Source organism: Amblyomma americanum, chromosome 1, assembly GCF_052857255.1.
Source record: "Amblyomma americanum isolate KBUSLIRL-KWMA chromosome 1, ASM5285725v1, whole genome shotgun sequence".
Lineage (NCBI taxonomy): Eukaryota > Metazoa > Arthropoda > Arachnida > Ixodida > Ixodidae > Amblyomma > Amblyomma americanum.
Window position 1 is genome coordinate 554548321 of NC_135497.1, and position 24735 is coordinate 554573055.

At 47.7% G+C, this 24735-nt stretch overlaps 1 protein-coding gene across 1 annotated transcript in view; it reads left to right on the top strand.

The window, feature by feature from the left end:
- Positions 1 to 24735, top strand: part of LOC144116342 (uncharacterized) — a 204246-nt gene that overhangs the window by 165161 nt on the left and 14350 nt on the right. Inside the window, exon 3 of the mRNA XM_077651088.1 lies at positions 16974 to 17187. Coding sequence (XP_077507214.1) covers positions 16974 to 17135 — 162 coding nt within the window. The 3' untranslated portion in view covers positions 17136 to 17187. The remainder of the gene's footprint in view (positions 1 to 16973; positions 17188 to 24735) is intronic.

Genomic DNA, 24735 nt, shown 5'->3' on the forward strand with positions numbered 1-24735 from the left:
ATAGCTTTTCTTGGTGGCCTTTGAGCGTCGCGTGCATCTCTGCCTCATCTTTTATCTCTTTTAGCGTATCATGTGTTGTACTATGTGTATTTTTCTACCTTTATAAGCAGCAGGTGTTGCTAATAAAGCCTTAGTTGAGAGTCAGCGCTCGTTTCGTGTCCTTCTTGTTCTTGTCCGTCGTTGTTCGCGCTGTTTTACAAGAGGTCCCTTTCAGAGCCATTATTTCAGAAGCCGGAACATGGCAGTATTTGGTGCCGAGCTATGCGCAGAAACATCTGTCAGCATTAGTGGTTCATGATCCTTTTTTAATTGAAAAAGCGGAGAAGCGGGTTCATTTCTTAATGCACAACAATCCCAGGAATTTGTTCAGGCTTCAGCATCGATATTGAAGACCAGTACTCTCCTCTGCCGCGCAAGCGACTTATGAAGTTTCACGTTTGAAGAGAATTATGAAGCAAGTTTTATCGGTCATTGCGGAATTTCACTTGTCGCCTGTCTTGAACCTCTCTCTTTTTGCTTGTAATCCACATATGTAGATGGAATGTGTGTGCAGAAAAGGGGTATTTGCATCGGGTTGAAGGTGGCGCCAGTCCTTAGCAATATTTTTGGGGGTCAGGTAGACAAAGGTATTAACAAACACATCGATGGACTGGCAATCAGCATTTTCAAGTATGTTGATGACTTTTTGATACTGGCAGAGAAAGAATAATTCCGTAGAGGTTTAGTTGACATCTTAAAACTGTTTCGCGAATGTGCCACTGATTTGTCTTTCACGGTTCTGAAGTGCCTTCTGAAAATACCCTCCAGTCTTTAAGTTTAAAGCTGTTCAATAATGACCACATTTGTTGGTTATATTCCCCAAGGTCCTAGACACACGTGTTAAACAATACATCGGGGCTGTCGCGCTCCTCAACGCGACGTGCGTCATCGGAACCTGAGAAGATGGCGAGTTCCCCTTCGAATGGTTATGCGAATTCGAATGCTTATTCAGAATCGCTTATTCTTGCCTCCGCTCAAGCCTATTAAGTACATGTCATTACAACATCGCAGACAATGTGCGGCTACAGGTTCGCCGGCTGATCAATGCGGGATTTGCAGAGTTTCTCATCTCAGCAACGTGCGAAAAGCTTTTTCGACTGGTAAGGGAGGGCTTGTGAACCCCCCCCCCCCCCCCCCGCCCAAAAAAAAAAGAATAAGGGAGATAGCAAATTGGCCGTGGTTCCATATGTACACAACGTAGCCCACAATTTGAAAAGCGTGGCAGGGCGCTTCGAGTTTGGCGTTGTTTTTTCAGCACCGCCTTAGTTGAGCGGGCTGTGCCGTGTGATCAGGGATCATCATGAGAGGATGACAAAATTTAGCCCTTTTAAATGCCAGGTATCGCATAGGTCAAGAATTGTGGAATGCGTATGTGCCGTAGTATACGTGCCGTAGTTTGTTGCATTGTCATGCAACAAAGTATACATAAGGCAAACCGGAAGATGCATAAATATTCGTCTGCGAGAACATCTCAAATACCTCTCCGATACAAGCTACTTCCATTTGAAAGATCACTGCCGCGAATGTGGAAAAGATGAAAAGAAAAAGAAGGAAAGAAAGACATGTCGCCCTTTGCATGGTTGCTTTTCAGAAAAGTGCGGTATAACAAGCTTCATGTCGGCAATAAATGTTATGTTTACTTAGTGGATACCGACTGCGAAATAGGGCCATTCAGTGACTGCAGTCTAGCCGGGTCTTCGTCTGGCACTATCTCGACGGACGCAGATACATTTTTTATTTCCACAATACTGCAGACCCTCATTTGAGCCCATGCAGCGAGGGCAGAAAAATACATCTTTATCCTAACCCAAGAAGCCACCGCGGTGGCTGAGTGGTTATGGCGCTCGGCTGCTGGCCCGAAAGACGCGGGTTCGATCCCGGCCGCGGTGGTCGAATTTCGATGGAGGCGAAATTCTAGAGGCCCGTGTACTGTGCGATGTCAGTGCACGTTAGAGAACCCCAGGTGGTCGAAATTTCCGGAGCCCCTTACTACGGCGTCTCTCATAGCCTGAGTCGCTTTGGGACGTTAAACCCCCATAAATCAAACCAAACCAAACCTAACCCAAAAACGTGCTCCTGAAGTCGTCCGTCCGTATCTATCGTTTCTCTTCACAAACATCCGGAGTATTGTGAACAAACGCCGTGATCTATCGTCTCTAATTGATGCATGCGCTGCCGATGTGGTGGTGTTAACGGAGACTTGGATCTCAAACGCTATAAGCAATGCAGAATTGCTTGAATGTGAAAAAAATTACACCATCTACCGCCAAGACCAGACTACAAAACACGGAGGTGGTGTACTGATTTCCGTTGCCGATTACCTGGTATCAGACATCGTTATTGTCCCTACAGCCCTTCAGGTGCTTTGTGTTCGCATAAGCGTTCACTACCAAAGTGCATTATTCTGTGTGTGCTATAGGCCGCCGAACGCGGCGCCGTGTTTTTGTGATGACTTACACGATGTATTGAATATTTTGGTTACACAATTCTCTTCACTGCCTTTAATTCTGTTAGGTTATTTTAATTTTCCTCAAATAGATTGGTCCGGTCTCTTTCGAACTGTCAGAGATACTACCGCAATCAGCCAATCTTTTTCGAACATATGTATGCAGTATTACCTTAAACAGCTTGTTTCAGAGCCTACAAGGTTTGGTTCTGGTACATCTAGCCTGTTAGACTTAATTCTTACCCCTGCTCCTGATCTTCTGCATCGTGTAACCTACATGCCCGTTTTGAGTGATCACTGACTTATTCTCTTCGAAATAACGGCGCTTACTACTAAGAAACTTAGTAGCATCAAGACAATTAGAGACTATTCCAGGGGTGACTTCACATCAATTGACAGCGAGCTAGCACTCTTCATAGATAATTGCATGCCTACCTACTTCGAGGGAACCGTTGACCAAAATTGGGCTTTATTAAAGGGAACCTGAAGCACTTTTCGAAAAAAAAATGAGTTCTCCACGTCATTTTACAGCTTTCAGTCCGCTGAAAAAGAATACCTCATTCAAAAAGAGCGGAAATAAAAGCAAAAAGTTGTTTTTTAGAAGAAAACGCAACCCATCGCCTCAGGGAGCCGAGCGAACGCCGCTCTTGCCCGCGATTGGCCGGGACCGTCGTGACGTCATCCACGGGGATCTCCGGCCGCACCGACGGCGTTGCTGCGTAGCGCGTTGCTTCAGCTGGCCTTTAAGGGCTACGTTTTGGAAATTATGGATAATTCAAGCTGTGTTGAACAGTTTGGACTTTCACCATGCATGTTCGAGCCATCAGCGGCTTCAGAAAACGGCGGAACCAATGACACCGCGGAGCGCGCCGGCAGCGAAAGTCAAGCCGCGACAGTTTCACGGGTTGGAAATCTCGACTGGACGGATGGGTGGACGACAGCTTTTATTTCCACAGGAAATGGAGACCCCTTAGCACTCACCGCTCCCGGCACGAAGGCCTGGAGGGCGGGGGCCGGAGCCTCCGTGACTAAAGGCTAACGAAGAGATTTTATCTCTTCGCGGCCTCAGTCGCCAGGCGGATTGGCTTGTTTCTGCCGAGCGGGTTCCCAGCTTTCTCTGCTATCAATATCTTCGTCGACTCCTGGGTAGTCAGCGCATTTCCATATTCTCTGCTTCCGGGTAACCGTAGAACCGCCGGACTGTCGGAACCTGTATCAGATAGCAGCTTATCAGCCCGAGAACGGCGGGCCGCATCTTTCCATACGCCGGGCAGTCTCCTTGCGCATGAGCCCTGTTGCATTGTCGACATCGAAAAGGTTTCCGGTCATGCTCCCGTTTGTGGGCGTAGTCTACTTGTAGGGTGTCATTCGACCAAGCAGCATTTTGCCGCGCCGAGACCTCGGCCGCTTTGCACATCTGCTCCGCCTTCTGTAAGGTTAGGTCCTTTTCTCGTAGCATTTTCTCCCTTATCTTCGGATTGTTAGTGCCGAAAACAACCTGATCTCTTATCATAGATTCTTCGAGCGTGCCGAAATTGCATAGCTTCGCCTGTTTCTTTAACTGCCGCAGATATTGCTCAAAAGGCTCTCCTTCATCCTGCACGCGGAGGCGAAAAACGTGTCTTTCGTAAACTTCGTTTCCTTCATCCACACAGTACGCCTCAAACTTGCGCAGCACTGTCTGGTAGTCTTCCTTGCTCTCACCTGCTTCGAAGGAGAAGTTGTTATAGACGTCGAGAGCCTCTTCACCCGCGGCGCTGAGAAGGATTGCCGTCTTGGCGGCTTCCGATCTGGGCGGTGTAGTGGGCGTAGCCGTGAAGAAAAGCTCCAGTTTTTGCTTGAACGTGTGCCAGTTTCTTCGTAGGTTTCCGGAGAACTGTAGCGTATGGAAAGATATGTTATGCTTGCAAGAAGCCGAATCATTTTGCGGTATGCTGCAGGCGCCGCCAGAGCAGACAGGTAGATGAAGTAAAAGAAGATAAGATGGAGGACGGGTTCGATATTTTAGATATCGGAGTGTGCGGAATCAGCGACGGGGCCGGTGCAGACTGGACGGTCAGCGGAAACATACGCGGCAAAGAAATTAGATTCAAAGTTGACACAGGCTCACAAGCAAACATAGTTCCTGTAACTCTTTACCGTCGTTTGAAAAACACCGCGAGCCTCCAGAAAAGCACTGCAGTGCTGAAGGCGTACAACGGCAGTGCTATCAAGCATGTCGGAGTGGATAGAGAGATCCTTGTTCTCAACGGTGTGGCACACGTTGTGACCTTCTTCGTGGTCAAGAAGGGTCGGCAGGCCATACTAGGGCTGCAGACATGTCAGCAGTTTGGGCTAGTGCCGAAAGCTGTGGATTCGGTGGAATGGAATGAGACAGCACCGGAGAAAGCCTTTCCAGACTTGTTCCAGGGTACGGGGTGTGTTGGACGGCAGTACCGGATGGTCCTGCGGGCGGATGCTGTCCCAGTAGTGCATCCAGCACGAAGAGTACCTTTGGCCCTCCGGGACCCTCTTCGACAAAAACTGGAGCTTTTCTTCACGGCTACGCCCACTACACCGCCCAGATCGGAAGCCGCCAAGACGGCAATCCTTCTCAGCGCCGCGGGTGAAGAGGCTCTCGACGTCTATAACAACTTCTCCTTCGAAGCAGGTGAGAGCAAGGAAGACTACCAGACAGTGCTGCGCAAGTTTGAGGCGTACTAGGTGGATGAGCCCACAGAATGGGTAAGCCCTTTGGTGATAGCGCGTAAGAAAGATGGAGCGCTTCGTGTCTGCATGGATCCAAGGGAAATCAACAAGAACATCAAACGCGAGCACTATCCAATGCCAACAAGGGAAGAGATTGAGGCAGAGCTGTCGGGTGCAAAGTTTTTTTCCCGGCTAGACGCAAATGCAGGTTTCCATCAAATCCCATTAGACGAAGCTACATCGCGGGTGTGTACTTTTGCGACACCATTTGGGCGTTACCGATTTTTGCGTCTTCCTTTTGGAATTTCATCAGCGAGCGAAGTTTTCCAGAAAACGCTAACTGAAATCTTCGAGGGACTGGAAGGCGTCCGCATATACATTGATGATATTCTAGTGTGGGGTGACAGTGAGAAGCAGCATAACAAGCGCCTCCATGCCGTGCTAACGCGGGCAGCACAGGCGGGCTTGACATTTAACAGGCAGAAATGCGTGTTTGGGTTGAAAGAAATAGCGTTCTTGGGCGACGTAATAGGTGAGCAAGGCGTTCGTCCCGGTCGCAACTTAGTTGAAAGCGTCCTTTCGCTGCCGGCGCCGCAAGATAGGCATTCAGTGCGCAGAATGATGGGCGTTGTTAACTACTTTCGCAAGTACGTCCCGTCACTGAGTGATAAGACAGTCTTACTGCGGACACTCTTAAAAGAAAACGTCATGTTTGAATGGACGGCGGCGCATCAGCGTGAATGGAGAGAAATTTGCGACGCACTGACAAACCCTCCATTACTCGCGCTTTTTGATGAAGCAAAGGAAACCAAGATCACTGCGGACGCTTCAGGGACTGGTTTGGGCGCTGCACTACTGCAGCGATATGGCGGTGACTGGCGACCAGTGTCGTACGCATCAAGGACCCTAACAGATAGCGAAACCCGCTATTCGCAAATTGAAAAGGAAACGCTTGCGGTAGTGTTCGCATGCGAAAAGTTCCATCATTTTGTTTATGGCCGCAGGGTACTGATCGAAACTGACCATAGGCCCTTGCTTGCAATTTCCCAAAAGAACATTGCAGACATGCCTCCGCGATTGCAGCGTTTTTTTATTAGGCTGCTACAATATGATTATACGTTGCAGTTCGTTCCTGGCAAAGACTTGCTGCTGGCGGACATGTTGTCGCGTGCACCAGTGCCAACGCAGGCGTCGAGTGCCTCATCGGAAGCAGACTGCGACATCCATGCCGTACAGGTCGTCTCCAGCATCGTAAGCACGCCAATGAAAGAGCGTCTGGAAAAGGAAATCAGGGATGACCCGTACTTAAGCGAGGTGAGACAGCAAATCTCACAAGGGGCTGCCATCGACGGTGAACTTAAGCCGTTTGCCAGAGAGCTGTCTGTGGTAGAAGGAATACTGCTCAAGGGCTCTAAAGTTGTCATACCTAAATCTATGAGAGCAGAAATTCTTCAGAGGATTCACGAGGGGCACCTTGGACTAAATAAATGCAAAGCCAGAGCGCGGAGATTGGTATTCTGGCCTGCGCTCAACAGTGCCATTGACGAGTTCGTGCGAGTGTGCAGTACTTGCCAAAAGTATGCGTACAACCAGCAGAGGGAATCCTTGCTCATGCAGCCCACCCCGGATAGGCCATGGTACCGCGTAGGAATTGACCTCTGCCAGTTTGGTGGTGCCGCTTATGTCGTAGTGTACGATGCCCACTCAAATTTCCCTGAAGTAGAGAAGCTAAGAGGCACAGCGGCAAAAGAGGTCATAGCCAAGATATCGGCCATTTTCTCACGGTACGGCATCCCGGTGCAAGTGTGGACTGACAACGGGCCCCAGTTTTCATCGCGAGAATTTCGTTTGTTTGCGCAGAAGTACGACTTCCAGCACATCACATCGAGTCCAGAATTCCCAAGGTCAAATGGGCTTGCGGAAAAGGGGGTTCAGATAATTAAGCGCATCCTTAAGAAGACGAATGAGTCACGCGGTGACTTTTGGTTGGGTCTCTTAGCCTATCGTTCTTCTCCCTTAGAAGATGGCCGCTCTCCGGGCGAACTGCTGCAAGGCCGACGCCTCCGCACTTCCCTGCCTGAATACAACGAGGATTCCAGTGTCCCAGTGCGAAAGCATTGCCAATCTTCGAGGGGAAAGGTACTGCCACCTCTCAAAGAGGGCAGTTCAGTTCGTGTGCACGGCGACAACTGGTCACGCACAGCAACAGTAATCGAGAAAGCAGCACCGAGGTCGTACGTGGTGAAGACTGAGAACCAGCGGCTCTTGAGGCGAAACTGGCAACACTTGCTGCACATTCCCGGAGGCGATGAAAGTATGCACAGAGATCAGGACGTCGACAGCCTGGGAAAACAGTGTCTCAGCGACAAAGACCAGGATATCGACCGCCCGGGAGGACACGCACATACAGACCGACAAAACATGGTGCATCCGACGCACGCGGCTCAGGAGACAGGCCGGGACGTCGACATCTCGCAAGAACAATCTCCACGGCACAGACAGAACATCGAAGATCCAAAAGCAGCTACGCATGAAAACGATCTCACCTCGTCAGGTCCGCGGAAATCAACCAGGCAACGTGCGGAACCTCGACGACTTCACTATGACTGCAGTTTCCGCCAAATATCGTAGTTTGTCTTTTTTGTTTTTTATACAGAAGAGAAGATGTATCAGATAGCAGCTTATCAGCCCGAGAACGGCGGGCCGCATCTTTCCCTCCCTCGTTCCCCTTCCCCTCTTTCGTTTCGTGGCCTTTAAAAAGGAAAGGAATAAACTGCCGAGGGGCTTTTTTCTTGGTCGGCACAGCACCTTGCTGCAATGTGTGCCTATTCTCTTTAGACGTACGATACAGAACCTGGACGAGCGCGTGCAACCCTATTCTGAAATCGTTGAGAACTACAGACTAAACAGAAAACTGGTGCCACCGCCGGATAAGAAGCTAAGTAATAGAGAAGCGACCGCATGACGGCGCCTGCAAGACGGAAATTTCGTTAACCCAGTATGGGCCTTTCACGTCCTACCAGGGTAACACGAAAACCAAATCTCGACTGATACGTATGTTTTGCGTAGGTGCATGCGCGTGCATATCTTCTGTGTAGGTGCAAGTCGCAATAAAAAAAAAGTAAATTGCGTCCAAACGTTTTTGTGTACCGCTGCTGCATAAAAACCTGGCCACCAACTTCTTTCCGGCGACAGTATGTGTGTGTCTTCTCCTGGTCCTGCGTCTTTTTTTCGCTGTTTTTTTTCTCTTGAACAACTTCTTGTAACGCCTGTAAACATGATCTAAATCAGATCACTGGCACGCTTACCCGAGCCGCGTGAGGTAAAGCACTTGTTTGTTCATTTATTTATAGTTACTTGCCTAATTAATAATAATAATAATAATTGGTTTTTGGTGGAAAGGAAATGGCGCAGTATCTGTCTCATATATCGTTGGACACCTGACCCGCGCCGTAAGGGAAGGGATAAAGGAGGGAGTGAAAGAAGAGAGGAACAAATAGGTCCGTAGTGGAGGGCTCCGGAATAATTTCGACCACCTGGGGATCTTTAACGTGCACTGACATCGCACAGCACACGGGCGCCTTAGCGTTTTTCCTCCATAAAAACGCAGCCGCCGCGGTCGGGTTCGAACCCGGGAACTCCGGATCAGTAGTCGAGCGCCCTAACCACTGAGCCACCGCGGCGGGGCCCTAATTACTCCCGAATGCCTTTTAGAACCAGAAAAGAATGCCAAGCTGGATGAGTTGGAGTGGGTTCACTGCTGTACTGCAGCGCGAAGAGACGAGACAACCGGGAGAAAGCTCCCGTGCGCGCTTTCCTTCGGTCATATGTTCGGGCTACTGTTCAACCATGAAGCTTCTGCACTTACCCCCGTACGTTTTTTTTTTTTGCATGCTGAACACGCTTTTGAACAATAATTATGGCTGTGTTTCGGAGCTCGCAGTGCTGCTCATCAAAACTAGTGTGCTGCGAGATGTAGTTGCTGCTGTTGCGTATCGAGATAACGAGCAGAATTACTTGCGGCAGATATATGCGTACCACTGCTCGACCAGTTTGCCGTTCTGACTCAAGGACAAATTTGTATGAATTCTGGCGCCATTGTCGATCGTCAGCCATGACCAAGCGCTCATGAATGCAAATGTTTGCTTTGCTCAAGTATACTAGGCTTATATAATAGGTTTTTTGTTCAGTTAGGCGCATCGGCATGTGCTGCGCGCTGATGAAGGATTAAGAGAATGGCTTGTGCTGCCATGAGGTGCAAGCAATTAGGAAAAAGCCAAAAGGCACACAGTGCGTAACGAGCTCAAAATAGTTCAAGACTGTGTGCCTCAAAGACAGTGCTGGAAGTGGCCTTAGCTCAGCATGGATGTGAACCAGCTGGAAACGGCAAAGAGTTTACAAACAGGTAAGAAAGTTATATAACGAAGAGAGAAATATTGCTGCACATATTTTGTGCAGGCAGTTTCGGCACGCTGCGTACCACCAGATTGTCTGGTTAATGTGGAAGAGGCTGGGGGAGAACAACCGACGGATCCTACCAAGCTTTGTGCTGAGCGCTGTTCAAAAGAAGTACCACGCCAAAACTGGTTTGTATACAGGCTTCAAGCATTACACGGAACGCCCGCACGAGAGAAAGTAAACGGCACTGGCAGAAGATTACGTTGATCTGTGGTTCGCCAAAGCGCGGGCCGCAGCGAAGCAAGTGCAGCCGGATGGACGCCCGGCCGACTCTCCGTGAATGGCGTCACTTCCGCCAGTTCTCCCTCTCGGCCGTCTCCCCGCCCGGCGCTTCCGGAAGCGACGAGGGCGTGCCGGCGGAGGGTTTTTAGAAGCGGTTGTAGCTCTGTTTGCGGACAGAATCGGGGAAAAAATTTACACAGATGATTTTCAAGCTCCTTTCTTCCCAACCACAGCGTTTCACGCGGTTTGAAAACCATTTCAGCTTCCCTTTAATAATACAGTCTCGTCGCCAGTCGATAAGTACGTCTCACTGCGCCGAATTAAAAAAAAAATCCCTATCACCGTGGTTCACCGCCGCCATGAAAGGACTTTCGAATAAGAAGAAAGGCTTCTTTCGCCTTGCAAAACGAAGTCAAGAAAGACGCAGTCGGCTAGTAAACCACCATCTAAAGATGACGCTAAGATATCAGTGAAAGATGAGTTGAGTTTACGAAGAATGCTTGTTAATTAAATAGGTCTGTAGTTAAGGGGAGAATTCGGATTACGTTGCTTGAAGAGTGGAACCACCCTTGCTACTTACAGTCAGCTGGCATTGTGGCGTGTTTGACAGACGGAGTGAAAAGGTGCGCCAAATATATGCTGGAATAAACACAAGTGTTCTTCAAAAGCTTGGAAATAATGTTGTCGACGCCGCAACTGGATGATAACTTATTGGGTTGAATTGGGAGAGTTGCGTTGTGTTGGGTTTTATGGCACATAGGCGGCTAAGGCCATCATGCGCCAAACGGAAGGTATAGAAAATTGTCTTGTGCCAGATTTTATATGACAAAAGTGAAATGAAAAGGACCTAAGGTGTTATTTCATACCATGTAGTGAAGGTAAAGGGCAGAATTTTTTTTTAATGGCTAACGGTAAAAGCTTTAAAGAAGGTCAGGTAACCTCAGCGGCCATCCTTTGCACAGGAACGGTATGTGGAGGCCCCCAACCAATGAAATATACACCTCAGCCTTCTTCTCAGTAATGAGAAAGTGTCTGAGGTGTATCACATATAACTGAGAAATTCAGAGTTTATTAAGACAACCAACCTCTCGTAAAAAGTTAAAAACATAAGAAATGTCAACAATTGCATTATCACTCAAGAGTAGTGCTGGGTGAAATGGAATGCATTGATTATAAAGTTCACTAAAATACTTCTTTCTTAGTTTTTCTAGGTTTAAACATGCAAATAAGATATTGTTTAGTGTGAGCTCGTCTCTGCATCTTTCACAAACAGGTTTGCCTTCTTTTGTAAGTAAGGAGTTGTGCGTCAGGTGTGTGTGTCCTATGCGATGGCGACATAAGATTACTTCAGTGAAACGTTCCTGGTGTCTGCATGACTTCCATTCCCCCAAGGTGGCCTTTATGAAGTGTAGTTTGTTGTTCAGTTCATTATCCCACTCTTTCTACCATTTGTTCTTTAATTTGTTACGTATCAACTTCACGCAATCTTTAAAAGGTGTGTTCACATTTTTCATTTCACCATTTTGAGCTTTTACTGATGTTGAGTCTGCTCTCTCGTTACCTTCTATGCCGACGTGGCTCGGGACCCAGCAGAACCTTATCATATGTCCTTGTGTTGTTAATTTTTGCTGTGTTGTGTATTATGCGGCCTACTAATGGTTCAACTGCATTTCTTGACTGGAGCGCTGTGAGCAAGTAGGCTGAGGGAATCTGTGTATATTATTGTAAACTCTGAAGCCCTGGCAGACGACGGACGAAAGTGTATATTATAGTGTTTTCGATGTTCTCATGTACTATTTTGTCCACAGGCATACACACTGCATAACATTCGGCAGTAAAGATTGATACATAACCTGGCAATCTTACTATTTTTCCCATTTCCCCTGTACTACGGCACTTCCAACGTGCATCGCTGTTTTAGAGCCATCCGTGTAAAACTCCATGTAGCTTGTATATTTCTCTTTCAAAGCCAAGTATTCTTGTAGTAGGTGTTCATGTGGTGTTTGTTTTTTTACGAAACCACGTAAGCGTGAACTCACATGCGGCGGGAAAGCAGTACCATGGCGGCAATGTATCGTGTCTCGGGGCAATTTTAGGTAGACCACCTAGTATTCCCAGTTCGTGACATGCATCTTCAAAGCGTAATATAGTAACAAAGGTCTGATTGATTTTGGTTTATTATTGAACAGTCTTCTAGATGTGCACTTGGTAACTATGGGGTAACAAAGGTGTTTTGGTAAGGATCTTATTTTCAGTACATATGCACAGGTAAGTATTGCTCTTCTGTTTGCAAGAGAGGGTTCATTTGTTTCTATATATAGACTGTTTATGGGGGATGTTCTGTATGCACCAGTTGATAGACGAAGACCCAGGGTATGTACGGGATCCAGTTTTTTGAGGTATGACGGTCTTGCAGACCCATACACAATGCATCCATAGTCCAAAGTGGACCGTACTACGGAGCGGTAGATCTGTAAAAGGCATAACCTATTGGACCCCAATTGTTTCCGTGAGAGTATCTTCAGTATATTCAGCGATCGGGAAGCTTTCTTTTCCAGGGTGTTTATGTGGGGTAAGAATGTGAGCTTTCTGTCAAAAGTTATGCCTAGGAATTTATGCTCTTGTTTTACTTGTAGAACAGCTTCATTCCAGTGCAGGGTGGGATCAATCTGCACGCCTCCTTTCAGTGAGAAAAGGACGGCAACTGTTTTTTGTGGAGAGAACTTAAATCCATTTTGGTCTGCCCAAGTCACTAGTTTGTTCAGTGTAAGCTGTATCTGTCTTTCGCATGTTGATAAACTGGAAGATGTGCATGAAATTTGAAGGTCGTCAACATATACGGAATACATGATGGACTTTGGAATTATTTGCCATATTGAGTTCATTTTTACAACAAAGAGTGTGGTACTTAGAATACACCCCTGCGGTGCGCCATTTTATTGGATGAATTTTTTCTAAAGCGTGCAGCCTAGACGTACACGAAAGGAACGGTCAGAAAGAAAGTCTTTTAGACAGTTTAGCATCCTGCCACGGATACCTAGATCCGCGAGGTCACGAAGAATCCCAAATCTCCAGGTAGTATCATAAGCTTTTTCTAAGTAAAAAAAAACTGCCAGACAGTGCTGTTTGTGTATGAATGCTTCACGGACTGTTTTCAAGACGGACGAGATGGTCATTTGTACACCATGCTTTTTTTAAATCCACATTGGTGGATATCGAGAAGTTTGCGCGATTCAAGGATGAACATTAACCTAATATTTAGCACACTTTCAAAGCTTTTAGCAAGACAACTCGTAAGTGTTATTGGCCTGTAACTACCAGCCGAAGTTGGCGGCTTTCAAGATTTCAGGAATGACACAACCACGGCGTTTTTCCACGCCTCTGGCATTTTTCCAGACTGCCATATTTTATTGAATAATTTTAGAAGAGCTTCTACAGCATCTTCGGAGAGGTGAGCAAGCATTTCATAATGTATTTCGTCTGGACCTGGTGCTGTCTGTTTGCCGGCCGAAAGTACTGTACGGATTTCTTGTAGTGTAATTAATTTAGTGTAACGTTCATTTGCACTGCCACTGGTCGGCATTCGTTGCTTTTCAGCTGTGTTCTTGTACTTCAAAAATGATTGTGTGTAGCGCGAGGGGGTCGAAACTGTGGCGAAGTGTTCCCCTAGTTTGTCGGTCTGTTCGCGAATACTTGTTTGTCTATCCGGAGGTGTTAGGAAAGGAATCGTGAAAGGTGAAAAGCTGCCATTAAGTTTGCGGACTTGTTCCCACATTTGTTTTGATGTTACTGAACTATTTATGGACGATACGTAGATTTTGCACAACTTTTTTAAGCATTGCGACAGATATGTCGTGCTTTTGCTCTCGTCTTTTTAAAATTTATGAGGTTTGCCGTGTGTGGGATATCTTCGGAAAGTTCCCCAGGCTTTGTTTTGTTTCTTTTTTGCTTCTCTGCAATCATGGTTATACCAAACCTTGTGGTTTCGGCGTACTACTCCTGACGACTGCGGAATAGCTAGACGTGCAGCCGCATTGATACATGTAAAAATTTCATTTATTTCGTCAATGCTAAGATCATCCGAAAATATTTTCTCCAGACAGGCCTTTTCTTGAAATAGTGGCCAGTCCGCTAGTGCAGCTTCCAACGATGTGGTTTAGTTCGAATGATGGGTGGTGGTGATGAAAAGTTAATTACTACTGGAAAGTGATCACTTCTGCGTGGGTTATCAATAACATCCCACTTAAAATCAGTAAAAACGGATGGAAAACTAAAAGACAAGTCTAAGCAACTCATCTTACCTGAGGATGAAGAGCAATATGTGGGTTTGCCTGTATTGAGAAAGCAGACGGTTTTGCACAGAATAAAATCTTCTAAAACCCGACCTCTAGTGTCTGTCTGTTCACTCCCCCAAAATGGAGAGTGCGCATTAAAATCGCCGACTACCAGATATGGCTCTGATAGCTGCCTAAAAAGCTCCTCTAGACCTTGTAGTTGTACAGTGAGATGTGGTGGAAGATATATAGAGCATACGGTAATTGTTTTAAACCTTAGGACGGTAACTGCAACGGCTTCATAATTCGTCTGGAGCTTTGTTTCATGGCTTGCAACGCTGCTCTCAACTACAACAGCAATGCCTCCAGAGAGCTTATTTGCCTGCTCACCGTCACGGCGAAAGACTTTATACTTTTTAGAAATATTTTTATGAGAAGGTCCCAAGTTGGTCTCCTGCAGACACAGTGCTACAGAAGATAGAGAATTTAATATACCTGTTGCATCACTATAGTTATTTATAATTCCACGGCAGTTCCAGTGGATAAGGAACGCCATGATGATTTTTGGGGGGGGAGGGGGATGTATATATACCTTAGGTCCCTTCTTGTTGAGGTCCTGTTATTAAGGGGTTTTTTTGCAATCAAGAGTGTTCCGCCTCCGCAGCGGCGGAGGTGAACTCTGACTTGTGTCCATCGCCTCACTGGAGGCGTTGGAGCTCCGCGGAGAACCCGCGGGCAGGGAGGTTGTGGACTTCTCCTGAACGAGGGAAGCCTTGCGGGCTGCCGACTTGGTGGCCGGCGGGCCCTTTTTCGGAGGTAGCATAGCAGCTCTCGCTGCATCTGCCGGAGGCGCGGGTGGCCCTGCCTCAGCCTCACTATGTGTGAGCTGGGCAGGTGCCTGAGACCGGTGTGATGCGCCGCGCCCGCGCACCACATCGTCGAAGTTTGTGTGGGGTATGAAGGAGAAAGTGCCATGTGACATTGCATAACGCCTTCTTGCCTCTTTAAACGTGATATTGTATTTTGTCTTTATTGTAATTATTTCCTTTTCTTTCTTCCAGGCAGGACAGGACCTTGAATAAGCAGCGTGGTCGTCTTCGCAGTTTGCACAGCGTGGCGCGGCATCGCAGTCGTCTGATTGGTGGTCATTTGAGGCACATTTAGCACAGGTGTTACGGCCGCGGCAGCTTTGTGAGTCGTGACCGACCTTCTCGCATTTGAAACAGCATCTAGGGTTGGGTATATCTGGGCGAACGGAGATTTTTGCATAGCCTACCTCGATTGACTCGGGCAGGGTGCAAGATGCAAACGTCAGGACCAGGTGTTTTGTTGGAATTTCTTTGTTGTCTTTGCGGATTGTAATTCTATGGACGTTGGTTACATTTTGCGGAGAAACTCCTTCGAGCATCTCTTCCTCTGTTAGGTGCAGAAAGTCACTGTCTGAGATGACACCACGTACTGTGTTCAATGATCTGTGTGGTGTGACAGAGACAGGAATATCGCCAAAAGTTTCAATGTGTGCAAGCTTTGATATTTGAGCAATGTAGAGCAGTTCGAGCAGGAGGTCACCACTAGCCAACTTTGTGACTTTCTACTGAGGCCCAAGAAATCTGTAAGAACTCTTGAAACAAGGAACGGGGATATTTGTCTGGCTGGCTTTTCTGTTTCTTTACTGTGGACGATGTGGTACTTCGGAAAAGTTGTCTTCTTTTTGTTGAAAAACTGAGATTTGGCATCGGTCCGCCCCCGTTTCAGAGGGCGATCATTAATAAGCAAGGAGGAAGCCATAAAAAATGATGTTCTTCGGCCATGGTGCCAGCAACCCACCATGGAGCCCAACAAGGGGACGGGACAGGCTCTTGATAGCAAGTCCTGCCCACGCCAGCTGTACACCACTGCTATAGCCAAATATGACGAAACCCAGGGTAGTTCGCCCTACAAGGTAAACGCTACCCGCCACGAAAAAAGGAAAAACCAAGGAAGGAGGAGACAAGAGAGTTGTAAGAAAGAGATAGGAAAGTGAAAGATGGAGGGGAGGACAGGAAAAGGCGACTGCCGATTTCCCCCGGTCGGGTCAGGCCGGAGGTGCCGTTTACAGGAAGCTGAGGCCAAAGTGGTGTGTTGCCTCCGCCGAGGGGCCTTAAAGGTCCAAACGCTCGGCATCGGCTCAACCACCAGGATCCCCTTTTCCCCGGACACGGCGATGCCACGCATGGCGAAGCGCAGGTGCTCGGGTCCGTGGTGACGAACTGTTCACCATCGCCCCCCTGCGGGGATGTCCCTGCGGATGCTCGGGAACCCGTGGTGTCGCCACTCACCAACGCCTACAAGCTGCAGACGCCGCCCTGCGGGCGAATTGGGGGAGATAAATACGTTCTCCCCACTTAACCCCGACTGACACTGTTCAAAGCCGCCAGGACCCCACCCCGTGGTCGCGTACGCTACTGAGCGCACGCCGACCACGGCGGGCCTTTGCTCTGATGGAACAAAGGAACGGCACACTGGCTGACACAAACAGGCATTTATTGCTGCAGCAACAATAGCGCCAGCTAGAAACGCGTGGCAGGGATCTTGTTTTTTTCGCACTTGCTATACTATGCATATAGTGGTAAGAGGTTAAGAGGTTAGGAGTTGTTGTTTGTTCTATTATTGTGCTGAAAGGGTCCGACTGGAATCACCCGCTCGGATAGTTTTCAAGCTATCGCTAGCGCAAAGTTTGAAGTAGAAAATTGTCACCATTGGAGAGAACCCGAATGGCAAGTTGCTGTGCTGGGGCGGGGAGACACAGAGGAGGTAGCGCGCGTCATGGTCCACGTGAGAATAACCCGTGCCGGTATCTGTCGCAGGTGGAGGTGACCCGACTGAACGGCGTGCTGGTGACTTACTCGCGGCGGTGCGCCGACAAATGCTCCCCGAATTGTTTCGAGAAGGGCTTCGGCATGCTCAGGGAGCAGTGCACCTACTGCTGTCGCCGCAACCCGGCCTGCGGGGAGAAGCGCAAGCCCTGACGCACCTCGCTCCATGCGCGGCTGCTGCTGCTCCTCCGGCCACGCCGCACAGGTACGCGGACGAAGCCGCACGAAAAAGGCGGGACGAGCCTGGGCTGTAGTACGAAAAGCATCGCAAATCTCTTTGCGGGCAGCGGTGTCGTCGTCACTGCTCTAAAAATGGTGTCCGACCCGCCGTCACCACGCATGCATGTCAAGTTCACAAGCATGGCCGTCCGGCGACGCCACACAGCGTCAACAAAAATTATACACGGCCCGTCACGTAACTTTAGCAATGTATTTCAAGAAAGGGGCGCACCGCAGGTGGTGCAACCAACGACACATTGTGTTTCGTTGTCTGGCGCTCCTCAGAGTATCGCGCATCGTTAATATGTATAGAGGGTGTTAAGATATACAACCGATCCAGTTTCTTTCAGCAACGTATCCCGTATACGTGGTCTTGCGCGACCGTATTGTAGCGCTGCCAAACGTGTTTTCAATGAACGACGAGTGCGCGCTGCCCGCCTGGAAGTGAGCGGCCGTCGCCGCTCTCAGCATAGTCCTGAGAGTGCGTCAGCACATTCTTCCGGAACACGATAAGTGATATGCTAGCCAGCGACGGCCAATTCAGAAGGAACTTTATTGAGCCATCGCAGAGACAAAAAAAAAACGATGGAAAAGGAGTGAAGTCGCGTAGTTTATTGTAGTTTCCGTTTTCTTTATTTGTATCATTGTGCAGCCCGTCGAACTTTGCAGCAGCCAATCACTTGGGCGCGGTCAGCGTGCACATTTTGTTCGTTTAAAACGCGCTTGGGAGCTGCACTATGTTAGCTGAAATTCCCATCAAGCTCATTAAAGAACTTGGTCCAAGAAGCAAGGAATCGTTTGTCTCTGCGTAGAAATTTCTTTCGTTTATGCCTCTTTTTCAAAGTATACCATCATTCAACATTAAGAAGACAGGGGCCGTATTCCGAGTTTGTGTCATAATAAAAAGCGTCATAATCTGCCGCAGCGGCCACACCTGATTGGTTTAGCCGCCGCGGTGGCTGAGTGGTTACGGCGCTCGGCTGCTGGCCCGAAAGACGTGGGTTCGATCCCGGCCGCGGCGGCGGTCGAATATCGATGGAGGCGAAATTCTAGAGGCCCGTGTGCTGTGCGATGTCAGAGCACGTTAAAGAACCTCAGGTGGTCGAAATTTCCGGAGCCCTCCACTACGGCATCTCTCACAGCCTGAGTCGCTTCGGGACGTTAAACCCCCATAAACGAAACCAAACGCCTGACAGGTCAAAAAACCGGAAGCGGATGTCGGTTCGGTAGCGACTGTGGGCGATGGCAGTATGTCACGGCGTTGCAGTTGCCGCAGCTAAACGTCCAGCGCCGCTTTCGCTCTTTGCCGAGAAAAAGAGCGTGACCAATGAGACAGAAGAAACATTCAGCCACAAGTTTGGTTGCGCATCGGATTCCACTGTAAAGGAGTAATATCAAAGCTGCTTTATTTACCCAATTGACTTCAGCAAATACAAACAATATAGTTCAGGCACTTTTTTCTGCACCGTGAAGGCCGGAGATGCACTTAAAGAAAAAATATTCTAAGCAACCACACATGGCTTTTTAGTGACAAAAGGCAGCGTCTACAGCCGTCGATCGCCGATGGTAAATAAAAGGCAGCCAGCTTGTTCGCACAACACGGCGTTTTACATTTATGTCGAAGAAGAGGGAACGCAGAGGGAAATTTGTAGCATGCACTCACTCGCTGCACAATGAGCGCTTCGTGCCGGGCTGAACCAAAGCGCCGTGACGACTTCCCGTCTGCAACATCGCTGAATGTAAATTGGTGCCGTGATCGGGCGGTTGTGCAGGCGGTATTTTACGTTTTTAGAACGGTGGTTCTAAGAATTAACATGCAGAAAACCAAAGTAATGTTCAACAGTCTAGCAAGGAAACAGCAGTTCACAATTGGTAGCGAGGCGCTTGAAGTGGTAAAGGTCTACTTAGGGCAGGCAGTGACCGCTCATTCAGATCATGAGAGGGAAATAACTAACTAGAATAAGAATAAGGGGGAGCTTATATGGCAGGTTCTCTCGGATCATGAGTGGCAGTTTAGCAAGTTCCCTCAACAGAAAAGTGTACTACAGCTGTATCTTGCCGGTACTCACCTACGGGGCAGAAACGTGGAGGCTAACGAAAAGAGTTCAGCTTAAGTTAAGGACAGTGCAGTGTGCTATGGAAAGGAAAATGATAGGTGCTAACGTTAGGAGACACGAAGAGGGCAGAGTGGGTAAGGGAACAAACGCGTGCTAATGACATCCTAATCGAAATCAAGAGGAAGAAATGGGCTTGGGCAAGGCATGTAATGCGAAGGCAAGACAACCGCTGGTCTTTAAGAGTAACGGAGTGGGTTCCAAGAGAAGGCAAGCTTAGCAGGGGGCGGCAGAAAGTTAGGTGGGCCCACGAGATTAAGAAGTTTTGCAGGGATACAGTGGACGCAGCTGGCAAATGACAGGGTTAATTGGCGTGACATGGGAGGAGCCTTTGTCCTGCAGTGGGAGTAGTTAGGCTGATGATGTTGATGCAGGACACAAGGACATAGAACGAAAGAGCATTAAACTACAGGTAAAAAACGCGGAAGGCAAAATCTGGACTCATTCAATGAAAAAGACGCATAGCGTAAAACTATATCGATACTGGAAAAGGGAGATCAGGAAGAAATCGTTCTATGATAACTCAAGAGGCAGTACCCTACTCTTCGTAGCTAGATTAGGGTGTCTTAGAAAGCGCAGCTACAAACTGAAATATAACGAAGAAGATGACACATGTGCCGTCTGTGATAAATCTGCAGAAATGATTCAACGTCTTATACTCGAATGTAACGGCATCCATCCGGATGTCGATGCAAGCACAGTCACTCTCCCTGAAGCCCTAGGGTTTAGATATAACAATGGTCATGTAGATAAATCTGCGTGGAAGTTAGCAAAAAGCGATTGGAAGATTGCTGGCTAAAAATCAGAGAGGTGACATCAGGTTAAAAGTGTTGGACTGAAAACATATTTAAAGAAAATGGCGAATTTTAAGACCAATTTATAACACAGTTAAATTTAAAATAAAGGAAAACAGCCGATCATGGTCGCAGCTGCCACCACCCCGTTTCAAAGGGGATGCTCCTATCTTCTATCCATCCATGCATCCATCCATCCACCCTATTAGAGCATGAGCTCCAATCCCGTGTTTTTTTCTATTTGGTGGGCTTTCTTAAAGTTCCAGAAAAAAGGACCACGCTGAACACACTGTGTAGGAAAAAACTGGATCGGCTGTTTATGAACCCCTTCTACAACTGAACAAAATGCTCTGATCCTAAAGTGAATGTTAAAAGTTTTGCATATTACCGCTTAATTAGTTTCTAATTAAGCGGAATTAAAATTGCTCTGAGGAGCCCCACATGACAGAGATGGATGTTAAGCGCCCGATCCTGGGTTTCGCGTCGACGCCGCAGCTGAACATTCATTGGTATTTCGTCCTAATTTACGGGCTGTTGACGGATGGCACCTCGTCGTCTGCTGGTTCCTCTCTCTATATTTAGTTACACACGAATTTATTTTCTTGCCCTAATCCATTTATGTCTCTGTGTGGTACGGGTATTGTGCAGCGCAGGCAAAAGGTGCGCTCATCGACAGGTATAGATCTTCAAATCTAGGCTATTATCTGGATTCAAAGGGGATTTAGCAGTATGTTGTGTTGGGCGAGTTGGAATTGATTCACACTGTAGACCAGCACAAAAACGGACAACGGACCAGAAAGGAGCGCCCATATCGTCTTCTCCTTTCTGGTCCGTTGTTCGTTTTTGCACTGTGCCACAATATGAATCAAAGAGGATCCTCCTTGAATCTGGGTTGAGTGCAGGTGCCATTTTCTCTAGTAAATTAAAATGGCTTCTTTATGTGTTTTGTACTGCCCCGCCCCCCTTTTTACTTTGAGTATATTCTGTTCTCTAAACAGCGTACGTAACGCGAGCGTGTGTTAACGCTCGATTTGAATAGCGTTTGGTGCACATACTCTACGAAGCACGCTATATCATATGCTCGTACGCCCATTTTACACTGACATTACATTCGACCTCATCTGAACTTCGCCTCTGCACTCATCGCAGCTTTGGTAGTGCTGCAAGAAACTACTGAGATGGAGTTTAGAAGCGCTATTTTCTGCTCTTAGCACCACAAGACAAGCAAGACGCAGCGATTGCCATTGGGTGCTTGCGCAGAAATGAAGCTAGAAAACTTTGATAGCCACTGTCGCCTGCGTCTTACCTAAGGTGCCCGCGTGTGTGTTTTGAAGATTTTTAATGCGAAAGCATTATAATCTCCCATCAGCAGAAAAGCCGTCCGCAGCCGTATATATATGGCACGAAATGCGAATGATGCAGTGCGTACGCTGCTGTATGATGTCACAACTCATGTAAGCGAGCATGTATAGTCATGAATGATGAAATGTAACGTACTCACTCGTAGTCGCCCCTTTCTTGAAATGTCAGTGCACGTTAAAGAACCCCAGGTGGTTGAAATTTCCGGAGCCCTTCACTACGGCGTCTCTCATAGCCTGAGTCGCTTTGGAACGTTAAACCCCCATCATCATCATCATCATCATCATCATCATCATCATCATCATCAGCCTTACTACACCCTCTGCAGGGCAAAGGCATCTCCCATGTCTCTCCAATTAACCATATCCTTTGCCAGCTGCATCCACCCTTTGCCTGCAAACTTCTTAATCTCATCCGCCCATCTAACCTTCTGCCGCCCCCTGCTACGCTTACTTTCTCTTGGAACCCACTCCGTTACCCTTAGAGACCAGAGGTTATCTTGCCTTCGCATTACATGCCCTGCCCAAGCCCATTTCTTTCTCTTGATTTCGACTAGGATGTCATTAACCCGTGTTTGTTCCCTCACCCACTCTGTCCGCTTCCGATCTCTTAACGTTACACCTATCATTTTTCTTTCCATGGCTCGCTGCGTTGTCCTTAACTTAAGCTGAACTCTTTTCGTTAGCCTCCACGTTTCTGCCCCGTAGGTGAGTACCGGTAAGATTATGCTGTTGTACACTTTCCTCTTGAGGGAAATTGGCAAACTGCCACTCATGATCTGCGAGAATTTGCCATATGCGCTCCACCCCATTCTTAAGCGTAGACAGCTGGGCTAGTTGGTTCACAGTCGCATTATGATACATCGTTCTGGCGCACGAAAAACACGGACGAAGGAAGAACAGACACACAATCGCCGGACATCAACTGAAGTTTATTCACAGAAACCAGTCCTATATGTACACATGTGACCACCAGGTAACTGATATCAAAAGCACAAAATCGGGAAAACCAAAAGGCAATCAACCAAAGCCACAGGTTCCATATCGCACACGTGCCTTCATGCAAATCGCCCACAATTTCTGTGCCTAGCTGACACGATCAACACCGTTAGCCTTCAGATAATCTAGTTCCTTTCTTCTAAGCACAATAGAGGGAGTACTGACGCAGTGATCTTTATCATTGGCAATACAGAGGGCTTCAAAAATTTCCCGGCTTTTCTGAGTCCTGAACTTTCTTAACACACTTGTTTCTTCCAAAAACGCCTTGCATGCTGGCTTATACGAACAACGGCGAATGTGGTCAGCTAAATGACCTCCGCCACTAATCGAAGTTACTGTCCTGCGATGCTCTAGCAAGCGTTCGTTGATACAGCGCCCGGTTTGTCCAATGTAGCGTTTGCCACAGGCGAGAGGGATGTTATACACCACGCCAACCTTGCAGTCGACGAGGGCTTTGGTGTGCCTAATTTTGCAGGCAGACCTCTTTTTGGGTTCGTTTACTAGGCGGCACAGGCGACCCAGCATCTCCGGAGCTGAAAACACTACACGGACGCCGCACTTGTCCCCGACCTTCTTGAGGCGGTGCGAGACCTTGTGCCAGTAAGGCACAACGACAGGTCGCTGTTGCGGGCGTGTGTTATCCACCTGCCTGTGCCGTCCACCAGATTTTACTTCGCTAATCTGGCTTTCGACCACTGAGGCCACGATTTCTCTCTGGAAACCTGCCTTCTCCAGACGCCTTAGTTGGGCATGGACACTCTCCCGGACTCGATGCTCACACGACTTGGCTAGAGCAGAGCGGATGCAGTTTTTTGCAATAGCTCTCTTCACGAGCTTATAATGAGCCGATTTGTAGTTAATAATTTGTTTTCTCTACCGTGGCTTGTACTGCCAGCACACGCGCGTTTCCTCAAAAATAAAGCACACATCTAGATACTGGATGTGCCCTTCCTGCGGCAGTTCGTGCGTGCACTTCAAGCCAAAGGCGTTGCAAACAAAAATGTCAATAATGTCGTCCACGACAATACCCCTATACCGAGCCTCAGTCGCGTTCATTACTACAAGGTAGTCGTCTACGTATCTAAAAACTTTCAGCACGCTGGCGTTGTAAAGGGACGCCTGAATGCGCTTGTCAAGGGTGGATAAAAATATATCGCTTAAAAGCGGTGCTAGGCAAGAGCCTATGCACACTCCTTCTTTTTGGATGAGGCAACGATCATTGAAGGTGACAATGGTGGATGAAAGATAAAATCTTAAAAGCTCTAGAAAATTGTCGGTAGATAACCCTGTCATATTCTGAAAAGCCACAGGCCCGGCGTCTTCAATGAAAGTTCTGACCGCGCAAAACAGCTCAGGATGAGGTATTGAGTAGAATAAATCTTCAACATCAATTGAAAAGGCAAATCTTTTTGGGCATGAAGCTTCTACGCCAGAAAAATATGCAATGACTTCAGTGGAATTTTTTACCAGAAAAGGGTCGTCTAAAGAAATGGCACTAAGGTGCTTCTGCAGGAACCTTGACAAGGAGCCCTGCCAGGATCCCTTTTCCGTAACGATAGCGCGGAAAGGCGCAGATTCTTTGTGGATTTTTACCGTGAAGAAAACACTAAGGGAGTTTACATCAGAAGCGGAGATACTCTTTCTTAATCTTTCCAAGTTCATTTCTTCACATAAAGCGATGGCCTTTTTCTTCACCTTGGCTAAAGACACCTTCCTATCAGCAGAGTTTTTTGTCAAGGCCTCGTTTGCCTTCTGACGGTACGTAGAATTTGGCATCACCACGAAGCCTCCCTCTTTGTCCGACACTAACAGGGCAAGATCGTTGCTCTTCAGAAAGTTGACAGTTGATCTAACTGGTATTTTGGGGGCAAAAGGTGCACCACTATACCTCAAACACTCTACACCTTCAGCAATACAGCGTTCCTGTTCATCTGAGCTTGCTGCCGCCGCCACGTTCCTGACCATGGACAGTAAATGTACAGGTTCTTCTTTTGGTTCAATACAGAACTTAGGACCACGAGAAAGTGCAGCTTCAACCCTTTCGGGCAAATTACACTCACCAATACAGGTTACTTGGTTCGAACCAGCAACTGGCAACGAACCAAGTAACCTGTATTGGTGAGTGTAATTTGCCCGAAAGGGTTGAAGCTGCACTTTCTCGTGGTCCTAAGTTCTGTATTGAACCAAAAGAAGAACCTGTACATTTACTGTCCATGGTCAGGAACGTGGCGGCGGCAGCAAGCTCAGATGAACAGGAACGCTGTATTGC